General features: G+C 41.2%; 1 protein-coding gene and 1 pseudogene across 1 annotated transcript in view; both read right to left on the reverse strand.

The window, feature by feature from the left end:
• Positions 1 to 12,538, reverse strand: part of LOC136831457 (chondroitin sulfate glucuronyltransferase-like) — a 102,907-nt gene extending 90,369 nt beyond the window's left edge. Inside the window, 5 exon segments of the mRNA XM_067091934.1 lie at positions 543 to 698; positions 11,470 to 11,621; positions 11,832 to 12,101; positions 12,104 to 12,347; positions 12,350 to 12,538. Coding sequence (XP_066948035.1) covers positions 543 to 698; positions 11,470 to 11,621; positions 11,832 to 12,101; positions 12,104 to 12,347; positions 12,350 to 12,499 — 972 coding nt within the window. The 5' untranslated portion in view covers positions 12,500 to 12,538.
• The window catches only part of LOC136831120 (chondroitin sulfate glucuronyltransferase-like), a 106,630-nt pseudogene continuing 104,327 nt past the window's right edge, over positions 12,534 to 14,836 (reverse strand).

A 14,836-nucleotide genomic window follows, 5' to 3' on the forward strand; every position in this document is an offset into this window, starting at 1 on the left:
AATTACAATTATTCATCTTCAAACTTATACCACAACTAATTTTATTCCATGAAAAAGAAACTGACAGGAAGTCTGTTACCTTACATCCCTTCATGACCATATGGGCAGGATTCAACTTATTTCAGCATTCATGCTGGCTTCATATAACTTTTCAAAAGTAATCTTGGTTTGTTGTACATGAGATGTTTAGGAAATCATTTTAAAAGACAATAATAGCACTTCTAATCATTGAAAATTTAAAAAAAAAAACTTTTTTGTGGCATATTTTCAAAAAATTCAAGTGCTGAATTCACTGCACACAGTTTTGCTGTGGAAACAGCTATTTGGTAAAGAACTGATTCACTTCATTAGGTGATGTTGCACCGAACCACAGCTGGCATACTGCATTAAAATGATATTATGAAGGAAATGATAAACACACTCATACTATTTCTCAGCACTTGGTAAAATACTGTACATTAAATCACTGAACTATCAAGAAACAAATATTACCACAAGCTGTCTTTCAATCCTAAGTTAAGAGGAAATTTACTAACACTTACCTGCAAATAAAACTTATGAAGAATGTACATATCTGAGGCTTCTGCTACATTGGAGACTGTTGCAGCTTCCCTGACTAGAGAGCTTGTCCCTATCAATTGGAGGTGACTTTCAACTTCTGCATCATCTCTCAGTCGATAACTGACATATTGTTGTCCCTGCACAAGGAATGGTAATTATTCAAGAGAGATGCAATCTTTGTAAAATAAACTGACAATGCACATGATTATTTAAATACGGAATATGATAAAGACAAAGACTAATATAAAAATGTATTTTTATAATAAAATGAGGTTTTGTACATACTTACCTGGTAATTATATATATAGCTGTAGTCTCTGACGTCACGGCAAAAAATTGAAAATCGCGGCAGCGCTAATGAATGGTCATGTGATACCCCTTCCCACCGCCCTCTACAGGTGAGTGAGAGGAACCATAACCCAAACTCTTCATATGTTTATGCCATACCTGCCCATGAGAGGGGAGGAGGGTGGGCTTTGATTATATAATTACCAGGTAAGTATGTACAAAACCTCATTTTATTATAAAAATACATTTTTGTACATATAACTTACCTGGTAATTATATATATAGCTGATTGGCACCTTGATGGAGGTGGGCCATGGCAGCTAATATGAAAAAGTCTAGACAATTGTGAAAATAAAAACACAATGATGGTTCTTACCTGTTGAGGTAGCTGATTTGATGGATACTGCCTCTTAATCTGCTATCCTCAACTTGCACCAACTAGGTATATAGACCTGAGGGTTAAGTGCTAGAGGGCTACATGCCAGTCGAGGGCTCACCGTGGACTATGCATGATAACCAACCAAATAAATGCCCCTGCCCAGGCGCAGTACACGAAAAACCACATAGAACAAGGGGTGTCACCAATAACCTGTACCTTAAAAATATTACCCAAAATGTAAGACTGTTGGGTACTCCTAGCCACAATGTACCCCCAGACATCCCAGAAAACAACAACACTAACCTTAAGCAAGAGAAAGCATCACAAGGAAGGATCGACTTCCTTTATTCCCTTACCCAACACCGTGCCAGTCACCACAAACGGTCCCAACGTACTGCATCCATCATATATTGTCTCAATCTCTCTCAAATAATGAGATGCAAACACTGACTTACATTTCCAAAATGTAGCTTGAATAATTGAATCTAAGGAAAGATTCCTCCTATATGCCAACGAGGTTGAGACCGCTCTCACCTCATGTGCTTTAACTTTAGAAATTTGAAGGTGCACATCTTCTACCTGGTTGTGAGCTTCTACAATCAGGTCTCTCAAAAAGAAGGAAAGAGCATTCTTGAAAAGAGGCCTACTCGGATCCCTCACAGAACACCAAAGATTAGGAGAAGGACCTCTCACTGCTTGAGTCCTTTGAAATATACTTTTAATGCTCTTACTGGGCATAAAAGTCTTTCTTCTTCATCTGGTCCCACCAAATCCGAGAGACCAGGGATCGAAAAGGATCTCGGCCAAGGCTTAGACGGAGTCTCATTCTTTGCCAAAAACTCAACAATGAAGAACAGACTGCCTTACCCTAGAAAACCCAATTCTCTTATCTAGGGCGTGCAACTCACTGACTCTCCTTGCTGTAGCCAAAGCTACCAAGAAGATTGTCTTCCTCAGTAAGGTCTCTGAAAGAGCAAGACGATAATGGCTCAAACTTACTGCCCACAAGCCATTTCAAGACCACATCTAAATTCCAGGAAACCAATCTCTCTCTGGAATTCTTGGATGTTTCAAACGATCTGATAAGATCTGACAAGTCCTTATCATTTGAAATATCCAGGCCCTTATGCCTAAAGACTGTCGTAAAAGCATTGCTCTGTAGCCCTTGATCGATTTATTTAAGACAGCTTCCTATCCACACTAAGATACAGGAGGAAGTCTGCGATCTCTTCTAAAGTGGTCTTAGAAGATGATGTGCCAGTCTTCCTACACCACTCTCTGAAGACTGACCACTTAGCTTGATAAACTGCTGTGGAGGACTGTCTGCGAGCTCTAGCGATGGCTCTAGAGACCTTCCTCAAAAACCTCTAGCTCTGAGGCAACGTTCGACAGTCTGAACGCAGTTAGCTGAAGAGCGGATAGACCTCCGTGAAATCTTGGAAGTGAGGCTGTCTGAGTAGATCTACTCTCGGTGGTAAAAGCCTCGGAAGTCTACGAGAAGACTTATCAAGTCCAGGAACCATTCCTTGCTGGCCAAAACGGAGCAACCAGCGTCATACGCACGCCCTTGTGGGACAACATTTTGTTAGAACTGCTCTCAACATCTTGAACGGAGGAAAGGCGTAAAGGTCCAGACCTGACCAGTCCATCAGCATTGCATCCACGAAGACTGCCCCCTCGTCCGGCACTCGAGAGCAATAAAGAGGCAGTTGAGTTGTCTTCTTGGTGGCAAACAGATCTATGAGAGGACGACCCCATAGATTCCACAGTTGGAGGCAAACTTCTTGATTTAAGATCCACTCTGTTGAGAGTACTTGAAAGCTCCTGCTTAGCCTCGTCTGCCCTCACATTGAGCTTTCCTGGAATGAACCTTGTCATCAACGTCGTTTGGTTCGTTTTGCCCATAACAGAAGATCTCTCGCTACCAGGTATAGCGAGAATGAGTGGGTCCCTCCTTGCTTTTTTTATGTATGCGAGAGCTGTTGTATTGTCTGATTGGACAATCACTGCCTGGTTCCTTACCACCTTGAAAATTCTAAAAGGGCTAAATGAATGGCCTTTAATTCCTTCAGATTGATGTGCCACGAAGTTGTTCTCCTTCCATCGGCCTGCTGTTTCCAACTTGCCTAACGTGGCTCCCCATCCTAGATCTGAAGCGTCTGCACACAAGATGAGGTTGGGGTTCTTTGGGAACAGTGAAATTCCTTCCTGAAGTTTCTCTGGAGAGTTCCACCAACTGAGGTCTGCCTTTATCTCCTCTGAGATTTGAAAAACAAACGAGTCCGGGCTCTTCTTCCTGTCCCAGACTTCTCTTAAAAAGAACTGAAGGGGCCTTAGATGTAGTCTCCCCAAACTCACAAACGGTTCTCATGGAAGACAACTTCCCCAGAAGGCTCATCCACTCGTTGGTCGAGCATTGGGTCTTCTTCAGAAAATCTCGCACTTTCAACAGGCACGACTCTACCCTCTCCACCGACAGAGAAGCCTGAAAAACTACTGAGTTCATCTGAACTCCCAAATAGACTAATTCTTGAGATGGCACCAGATGTGACTTCTGCCAATTTACCAGAAGTCCCAGTTCTTCGGTTAGATGAAGAGTCTTTTCCAAATCCTTCACACACCTTTCCTTCGTCTTCGCACGCAGGAGCCAATCGTCTAAATAAAAAACTGTTCTGATCCCCAACAGATGTAGCCACTTCGCCACTGATGACAAAACTCTGGTGAAAACCTGGGGGGCCGTCGAGAGGCAAGCACATTCCTCTGAACTGAAACACTTAGCCCCCTTGAACACAAAGCGAAGGAACTTCCTCAAGCAGGATGGATCGGGATGTGGAAATACGCATCCTGGAGGTCGATGGATACCATCCAATCTCCTGGAAGAAGGGATGACAGCATTGATTGAGTGGTTTCCATCACAAACTTTGTCTTCTTGACAAACAGGTTCAGCGCTCACATCTAGAACTGGCCTCCAGCCTCCTGGCGCCTTTGGTACTACAAAGAGACGATTGTAAAATCCTGGGGAGAAAGGGGGAGAACTTTCTCTATTGCTTCTTTCTCTAGCAAAGCTGACACTTCTTTCTCTAGAGCACAACATTTCTCTGAGTCTAGAGAATAAGCCGTTAAGACCACTGGTTCCCTGGACAAAGGAGGGTCCTTCAAGAATGGAATTGAATAGCCTTCCTTTAAAACCGAGACTGTCCAAGGTTCTGCTCCCCTTTCTTCCCAGACTGTCCAGAAAGCTGACAGTCTGGCTCCTACTGGTGAGTGAAGGGAGGCGCTCTCACTTCTTGTCGGAGGGTTTGATCGCTTTAGGTACAAAACGACCTCTCCCTCTCGATCTGGGAAACGATTTAGCAGGGGCTCTTCCACGAAAGGGCCGACCTTGAGATTTCTCCGTCGACGTTGTCGGGCGAGCAACTGTTGAAGGCAACGGTTTAGGCTTCTTGGTGGACTGTGCCAGCAAGTCTTGAGTTGCCCTCTGTTGAAGAGTCGAAGCGATCTCAGATACTATTTCCCTCGGGAAAAGATGTTTCCTATCTAAAGGAGCGAACAACAAAACTGACTTCTGGGACCGAGAGACACCTTTAGTGGTGAAAGAACACCATAGTTCACGTTTCTTGAGAATACCTAACGTAATCACGGAAGAGAGTTCCATAGCCGCATCTCTAATGCTCCTGTCGATGCAAGCTAACACGTTGGACAGGGAAGCGAACTGATCGTCCTGAAGGGCGCAAGCTTTTAGTTTCCTTCCAAGAGCTCCAACCGACCAATCGAGGAAACTTATAACTTCCAAAATCTTAAAAGCATTCTTGCAGAGGTGATCAAATTCCGATGTAGAAAAGAATACTTTGGCTGAATTAAGAGCATCTACCAAACTAGAGAAATCTCCTTGGGAGGAGGCAGCTACTCCCAACGAGAAAGATTCTCCAGTCTCGTACCAACCACCACGACGAGACGACAATTTGAAGGGGGAAAACAAAACACAGTCTTCCCTTGTTCCCTCTTCTCTGCAAGCCACTCCTCCATTTTCTTCAATCCTTTCTTGGCCGAAATAGAAAGAACTAATTTGGTAGCCAGCGAAGTGTCTGTCCTATTATCACGAGCGTATTGAGATTCGGAGAAGCTGGGGATACTGGTGAAAAGGAACGGAAAATTCTCCACAAAATACTGAAGCAGTTGCTTATAGCTCGATAAAGGCTTCTCTTTCTCTGGTTGTACCTCCACCTCCGATTCCGAAGCAACATCACCACAAGAAATCGGAGAAAGAGCCAAGGATCTAGATGGAGGAAGATTCGTCTTCCGAGGAGAATGCAGCACAGGATCGCTCGTAGGAAGAAGGAAAATGCAGAACTGAACGAGGCACGGAGACCGCAGGTGTTGGAGCTTGACGAGAGTCACCAGGAGAAACAATTTTTGGCGCATGGCGCCAGGAGGATCGTAGGGTGGCGTATGGCGTGATGAGCCAGGCGAAACGAAGGATGGCGCATGGCGCGTGGAGCTAGATGCAGCAATCACGCCAGAAGCAGCAACAACAGGCGAAGACGACACCACTCTCTTCTTACGCAAGCGTCTCTGCGCTTCCAACACATGCCTCTCGTCTCCCGAATCGACGGAATGCGAAAAACATTCGGGCTCCTCCCAAAAACTACACGAAGGAGGTTGATCTTGAAGCGCCACTTTTTTCTTGGGAACTGCCAAAGGAGATGCCAACCTAGACCTCTAGACCTCTTGAATGGTCTCGAGACATCTTTACGGCGCCAACCTCTCTTAGGCGAATCCTCACTCGACATACTCGAAGACATACACCTCCTTGATGTGCCTTTTCTATGGCTAACATCTGCATCCTGGGAAGCAGCAACAGGACTGCTTGAGGGGCCAACTGCTCGGGGCAGGTCCCACTCACCTCCCTTGGGCTTTCGACTTGCCTCCTCCCTGGTGCTGGGAGTTTGACAGAGGTCCAGGCCTAGGAGAATGAGTGGGCCGAACAGCCAGCTCCTCCACTGCACTATCACAAGACACTGCACTTCTTACTACCAAAGACTTACTCATCCGCTCCATGGCAGCAAGCATCACACTAAAACGCGCATCCATCTGCGTCTTAAGACTGGCCACGGTATCGGGTTCGGGAATAACGGGTCTGGGATAGGAGATTTGTTAGAAGGAATATCAGGGTTAATAACCAAAAAAGATACATCCTGACTATCACGGGAGGATAAAGAGGAAGTCCTAGCTGAAGCTTTTCTAGCTTTCTCTTTTGAAGCCTTCTCAGATAAGCATTTAAAATCTTCCATTCTTCCCCTGACAAATCCTTACATTCTTCACAGGTTAACAATACTGAACAAACCTGTCCTCTACACCCCGAACACACAGAATGAGGGTCAATGGTAATTTTCCTAATCTAGTTTTGCAGCCCTTGCTACAAAACCTATACACCGAGGGACCAGTGTCCGACATAATGCTAAATAAAGAAGCGGGGATGAAAAAAAGCTAAGTACAAACAATGTCTGCCAAAGATTCAAATCAAACAATTGTACATCACCAACAATGTCCAACGAAAGAATCAGCGATAATTCTCTGCTAAGCTGCACCGGCTTACCGGTACCACACGGCAGAAACATATGAAGAGTTTGGGTTATGGTTCCTCTCACTCACCTGTAGAGGGCGGTGGGAAGGGGTATCACGTGACCATTCATTAGCGCTGCCGCGATTTTCAATTTTCTGCCGTGACGTCAGAGACTACAGCTATATATATAATTACCAGGTAAGTTATATGTACAAAATGACATATTTTTTAAGTATGTTTCCTGTATTTTTCCTGAGTATGGAAACCAGGGCTTTTTAAGTAAAAGTATTCTTCAGTGTGACCTCGAATCGGTTGTTGGAATTTGGTGAAAAGGTAGCTGATTAGTGGGAGGAGGGTAAGTTCGAAAAGACTCCCACTCACTCGCTATAACCTAGAGCTTTGACCTTGGCATCTGGGACTAAGTGGGGTGGTTGAAATAGGATTATGGTCTGAAGCTCTAGTTTGTATACCTAGGAGAAAAATAAATTACAATAGAACTTCAACTAAACAGATGCTTTGGGGGTCTGGCTTTCTAATTAGAAACAAAGGCCCTACATCATAACCTGCACATGAATATTTCCTAGATACCTTCGAGCTAATACCATTTCCACATAATTTCTAACCTTAACTAACCTGTACTTTACATTTAACATTATATTTAAGAGATTTATTTTCAAGACAGTACTGTGTTACATCTAAAATAGTAGCTTGACAAGAAATAAAAAATAATCATACAGTCATGTCTCTAAAAACCGGCATCCTTGGGACCAGGCCACTGCCAGACTACAGAAAATCCCGGATGACAGAAATCACCCCTAAAAAAACCCCTATGTAAACAAAGTCTTGCCAGCTAAATCCACATAAATACTGCTCTGTTATCAAAAGCATAACAAAGTTTATGAATAATCGCTGTCATTTACTAGGTTTAGTTCCTTAAGGGAATTCTGGCCTGCTCCGTGTGTATCTCCTTGGAAATATTTACACCTTCACTACGCTGGAGCCTAAACCACTTTATAAGTGCACTGTCGAATTCTGATCTCCTGGCACCTTTCAATGTTTTCTGGCATTTTAAACCTTTCTGGTTTTCATTTTCAGCAAAAACCTAAAAATCTGCTGCTTCTGTGAGCCCATTGGCCCCAGTTAGGTTGTTACACTGACAGATATCCATTTGCAAAAGTAAAATAATACAGCTGTATTAAGAATAATCATAATTTTAATAGAAATGTTGTTGTACATACTGTATGCAATTACGCGTCATGCATTATTGTCATATTATTAGTATTACAGTATAATTTATGAACATAGAGATCAGGCGCAATTTGCATCCTGGTTATGTTTGCAGTCTTAAAATCATCAGCTGACTGAGTTTTACCAACATCATCACAGCCATTAGTTGTTAAATGAAAGGCATTTCAGAGATTTGTTTTTTTTGTAAATTATCAAAGCTGGGTTTGAAAATGAAACTTCATTTATAAATGTAGTAAATAAAATGAAGCAAAGGCGTGATTTCGCCAGTATTAGATGTTGGCTTTGCCCTTTCCAAAATGTTTTGTGGACTGCGCATTACTTGTTTCGTCAGCCACATCTACAACCATAAATTTAGTGGCATACTTTCATAACACTTTCCTCTCCATTGCATGAAGGATGAATAAAGATTTACCTTATTTTAACTTATGGAAGTCACCACTGAAAATTAGCAAAATTTTTAACAAGTCGACAATTGTAACACAACCTTTAATTAACGTGTTAGTTACGGTAACGGATATCAACAAACAGCTGTTTCTTGATTTAATTGTTTATCTCAGTACCTGCCGTTGTTTATACTAGTGTCTTGTATGCAGTACTAAATGGATGTTAATTATATGAAATAGTAATGAGTTCTTAAACAAGTCACAAGGTTGGTAAGGCCAATTTAATGTATGAAGATTCACATTTAACCTAATGAGCTTTTGCTTCTAGGCCTATTTATTGGTTAAAAGCTAACTCAGATATAATATGCATTATCAATGGAACCTAGCGAAACTGAGACAGGCATAGAAGGGACGCCTAGTATCTACTGAAAATACATCTCGCATTATACACGATGTATACTGTATGATGAAATCATGTTTTTGGACAAAATTTTAATGATCAGATAATGCACAAGATCGGATGATGCACAAGTATATATGCAAATTATGGTTCTTTTGTATGCTGTATATTTTTGGTTTTTGGTTTCACATACTGTTTTTGTTGGCAATTAACTATGCTAGAGTACTAATCGAGCAAGCTTCAGTTCTAAAATCTGAAAATACCTAAAAACTGAACCATGGCACTGCCCTCCTAGCCGCTCAAGAACTAATGGCAGCTGATTCAAGATCGTCCCGGATCATGGTAGCTGCCGAACCGTGCAGTGCCACATTTAAGAGGTCAGACTGTAATAATGTAGCTGACAAGTACATTAGTCCAGTAAGTAATTTGTATTTTTCTGAAGTCTGCTAAGCTGAGGGCTACCCATTCAATGCCCTCTGATTACCTTAGGCAATCTGCTTTTCTGTCCAAAAGGACCTGGTGGTGATTTTAAAACTTGTTTAGCATCCACCACAGGTCCAAGGGAGAAGGTGTCTAGGGACCTGTAAGAGACATCCCTCAAGTGGAATGAGGTTAAGGTGATCTGATGCATAAGACACATGCTTTCATTTCCTGTGCTACCAAACAGTTACTTCAAAATGCCAGAGATGGATCCACACTCCCTGACATTTTTTACCTTTTGCCCAAACTGTACAACTATCTACTTCACCTGAAAATCATAAGCTAATTTGATTACAGCATGATGCCAGGAAAAAAAAAATGGTGTTCCAAGAAACCATACTTATTGTGCTTGCCAGTACTAGCAAAGAGCCACTGACACTCTGGCCTCAGAGGTTAGGCCCGACTTAGATAGCATCTTACGACTCTAACCAAGCATGAAGGCTTCTCATCCAGACCACCAGCAAGGTCCCAGAGAGAGGAAATCAAAATTTCTTCTAAGCCTCGTCAGAACTTGATGGGTTATGAGTCTTCTTTCCAAACAAAGAATAAACATGAACAAGAGATGTCCTATCCTCCAAGGCCAGGCAAGAAGAAAGGCAGTGTTGTTTGCCAATACACTTTCTCAAGGCCATGACTAGCAGGAAGACAGTCTCGAGAGGTAGATCTCGGTTTGAGGCCTACCTCATAGGCTCACGTGAAGCCTGTGTTAGGCTGCGGAGGCTAAAGTCCCTGAGGAAGGCAAGACTGCTAAAAGCCCCTTATAGGCATAAAAAGCTCTACTGAATCAGAGAAATATTTACCCACCAGTTTGAGGGGCTGGCTCAACACGGAGAAGAACTTGTCTTGATACTGGTCAATGACAAACTGCTGAACACAAGCTCCAATTGGAAAGGACACCCCTAATACAACACCAATCACAGATGACCCACTTCCCCTGGTTGGGAGTGGGCAATGGGGAATCTCTCTGGAAGCCTGCGAAGAAGGCCAGCAGATTGGGAAATCTCAGTTTTGGGTCAAAAAGGAGTTACCAGGGTCATTCTAGGCCCATGGATCATCAACACCTAGTTGATCATTCATTTGATCACATTCAATGGAGGAAAAGTTTAAACATCCAGACTGTGCAAGGAGTGCTGGAAGGAGTCTTTCAGGGACCCCAGGTATCTGGCAACAGAGTATTCCTCAGAACTCGAACAGCCTCCCCCATAAAAAGATGTAAGGACCACTCTGCCCCTCCTACCTGCCTTTCTGAACTGGTCTGCCAAAACATCCTCTCGCACAGAATGTCCCTGGCTGACAGCTCCATGTCCTGGTAAATAGCCTAATCACACAACTACTTCACACACTGGGTCATGTTGTTACTCATGTTGTCACTCATAACCACTACATAGTGATTTATCACATGATCTTGGAATGCTGGCAGGGCTAGCAGTGCTGCTAGCATTTCCAAAATGTTCATGTGGAGATGGGGTTCATTTCTTGTCCAGTCACCTACGATGTAAGGGCCACTTCCTCCCCCAAATTTCAATGCATCTGAGAACAGAAACAAAACTGGTTTATTCAACGAAACTCCTAAAAGGATGTTCCTGTCATCCTGCCACTCAGCAAGGTCCTCCCTTACCTCCCCATTAATGGCATGAGCATTGGGGTTCATTATGGCTGACCAACGTAGTTTCAGTTGCCACCAAAGCAAACACTGGTGGAGTCACCCATGTGAGACAAGCTCTTCCTGAAATGACAAGTTAACATGGATTAACTGCTAAACCTGAGTTGGTTGTTCTGGCTGTTCATGCCCGTCACACCTCTGCTGTTCACATTGCTTATCCATGGTAAATAAACAACCACCCAATAAAACTTTAAGTTCTAACTTGGTAGACAGCAGTAGCACAGCAAGACATCCTCACTTGACAGCAGCCAAAGAAAAATTGCTTGGTGATGGCAGATGAGTGAAGGTCTTCCCCCACTCACCCTCCTACCATCAATTAACTACCTTCTTACCACAATCCAACAACTGATTCCAGCTCATACTGAGGAATACTCCAACATAAAAGGCATTTCTGAAGAACAATGGCTAGTTAAAAAAAAAAAAAAACAATATCCACATTAGGACACTCAGTTCATGCTCTGACAGCCCTTAAATACCATTTTTAATCAATATTAGTATACATACCTGCAAGCTACTGAAACAGGGCTTATCTGTTGCATGAAGAATACAGCGGCCAAGATTATCTGTATCGGTTTCAGAATATGTATTGCGAGTGCACCAGTTCAGCTTACTAATCACTGCTTGCAGGATGGAATGACTGAGAATGATGCCTGAATCTGGAGTAAAAAATAAATTTGGGAAAATCAACGAAAATTATCACATTCTTTTATACATTCTTACTTCCTTAAGTTCTCAAGTTATGTGTAACCAGTATTCAAAATTTTTAAATCTTTCGAATCTATAAAAGCATCTGTTACCATCTTTTTCAATGGCAAATTTCAGAGAGACTATCTGCTTTCTTGCACAACAAAGATATCAAAACTTACCAACTGAGCAATAGAAGGACTCAGGATTTTCCATTAACTTTCCCATATGGACATGTTCACTGATGCTAATGTGTTGCACTATGTCATAAATCTTTCTGCCATTGACATAAGTATGGTCGGAGACAACCAAGAAATAGTCATATTCATTTAAATAATTTTCACTCAAATATGAGAACACTCTAAATATCTTAATGAGTGGCTTTGTATCCTTGAAACCAACTACAGGAATATCTAGCCCAAGCTTCTGTGATCCAATACCATCAATGAAAATATCAGCTTGTCAACATGATGATGGAGAGTTTTGTTAATTGCAATACCAAATGAACCTATTGTCTCCTTTGAAGAAATAACCGCTACCAGAAGTTTCTCTCTTATTCCAAGTTCTGTGGAGTAATAGCGAGGTCTTAAGATCTTCTGGGCTTTTGATGACTTAGGTATATTTTCATTGTTATAATTATTATCAATGATGAGTTTGGGCTCATAGTCTTCCTCAACAGTACCATCACTTCTGGAGGTCTCTGCAATTTACCGCTAAATTGGTCAAATCTTGTACAGTCATCTTCAATGAAGGGTGTCTGAATAATACTTATAGCAATGCCAATGCACAAGCCAATGATGACTGATGAGCTCTGTCTGCTATGAATAATGAGGGATTTCAGTGTTATCATCACTGCGCTTTGTCAGAAAATACAAGCTTTTCAGTCAACCTGAAATATAAAAACAAATTAATATTACCAATCATTTTTTGCAAAAATAGTCACATATATATAGCATTGAATATCATATGTATGTTATGATAGAAGTTATGACATTTGTTCTGTGGCTACTCATACAAACAACAGCTGGCACACTAAGGGATTGTCCATTTTCCAAACCAGCAATTATCATACCAAGGCCTTTGGCACACATGCCTAGACAATACAGGTATTTGCCAGGGTCACCCAATGGCCCCTAGGAGGACGACCTCCTTCAGCTGCAATGCAAATCATGCCAACTAAAGTGCATGGCCACTTTAACATCTGCCAGAGCAGGTTTGGAATCCTGGCTTAGCTGTTGCTCTTATGAAGCCTTATTATAAACAAGGCATCATGATTTCTGTTGTGACATAAATATGATACTGTAGACCATCTTAAGCTAACAACAACAAAGCTATGTGTTTAAGCAAATATGAAACCAATCTAAAACACCTAACTTGAACTTGGGAAATTGAAATATTTCTATAAGTTATAAAATAACTACAAACTGATAATAAAAATTTAGAGTAATTAATGTTCAAGTGCAAAGTGCCTCACCTACATAATTACTAAGGCAAACAAATGCACAAGGAAATGGCAAAAACTCAATCAGAAACAACGAATAAAAGTTTCACATCACCTCAAGCATATAAAATTTCAGATGCAAGCAATTAAATTACCCTGCAATGGCAGCAATAAGATCAGTCAAGCCCTACTCAAAAAGTACAAAATATAAATTTTCAAAATAAAATTTTTTTATTTATTTTTTCCTGTGTCAGTTGGAGGGTGATAGTGAGTGACAAATAAAAAAAAATTAATGGGGTCACTTATTTTATACCATCTATTGATCAATCCCTTCCAGATGAACTTCTGGTTCATGTGTTTATTGTTTTTCATTCAGTTTTTCTTCGCCCACGAGTGAAGAGGTGGGGGGATACAAAACAGTGGGGGAAAATATTTAAAAAATAAATTTTATTATAAAAATATAAATTTTCATAATAAAATTTATCATTTGGATAGTACTTACCTACTGTTAAAGATAGTCCAATAAGCAAGTCGGCATTCAAACAAAAGAAGATAGAATGGCTGACCCCAAATGACTGTCTAGTACACCTATTCTCCACCAGGTGTGTTTCAAATGTTTTAGCGTCAGAATTCTCCTTGACAGCCTACTTTCATTATGGTAATTTTTATTATTTGGGATGAATCTTACCTACTTTCATTATGGTAATTTTTATTATTTGGGATGAATCTTACCTACTGTTTAAGATAGCTGATTCCCACATTGAGAAAAGGATGGTTGTGTAGTGCAGCTAGACAAAATCCACTCAGCATTTCAAGCTAAAGGTTTTAGGCATGAAACCCAAAACAGTCTTAACAGATCTGGAAGCCTTTCTGGATCCTACTGCTGTCAGAAGTTGGAATCCATTTAGGGAGCAAGGCTCTTATATGTGTGCAGAAAAGAGCAGCTTTGTGGAGATATCTGCTTCAATTCAGCCAGAATGAAACAGGAACACTCCTTAAAGTACCTTTATGTTCCCCAAACATCCAAACCTGAGATTTAAATGAGCCTAAAATATTGCTCTTTCTTTAGTTCAGGAAAAGAATTTACCCACTACCAGTAGCACACTAAGGGCTTTACAGTTTTCAGAAGAGATTCTGCATACTTAAGGTGGTGAGCAACAACAACTGAAATGCACTTCTGCTGCACCATATTAATCACATCCTCATGCACCAGACTGTCATAAAACTAAATGAAGTCACAACTGCTCTTATATTATGAATAGTTACCTTCAATAAAGGTATGGAGCTAGTATCTCATGCACTAGCCTAATCAAATACATCACAAAGAATATCTTGTCCTTTGACAAAGACATTCTAGTTTCTAAACCACAAAACAGAAGGTTAAATTTGCCTCTTTCAGGCTTAACCTTTGACAAAACACTCTAGGTTTTCTAAAGCCACAAAACAAAAAGTTAAGGTTGCTTTTTCCAAGCTTAACCTATGACACAGACATTCTAGGTTTTCTGAAACCACAAAACAAAAGGTTAACTTTGCCTCTTCCAGCCCTAACCTTTGACAGAGGCATTCTAGTTTTTATAAAACCACAAAACAAAGGGTTAACTTTGCCTCTTCCAGACTTCACCTTTGACAGACATTCTGGGGTTCCTAAAACCACAAAACAAAAGGTTAACTTTACCTCTTCTAGGCTTGACCTATCTAAATAAATTCTGATTGCCCTAAAAAGACAGACAAGACTTTCCTCTTCTT

Source organism: Macrobrachium rosenbergii, chromosome 48 (genome assembly GCF_040412425.1).
Source record: "Macrobrachium rosenbergii isolate ZJJX-2024 chromosome 48, ASM4041242v1, whole genome shotgun sequence".
NCBI classification, from domain to species: domain Eukaryota; kingdom Metazoa; phylum Arthropoda; class Malacostraca; order Decapoda; family Palaemonidae; genus Macrobrachium; species Macrobrachium rosenbergii.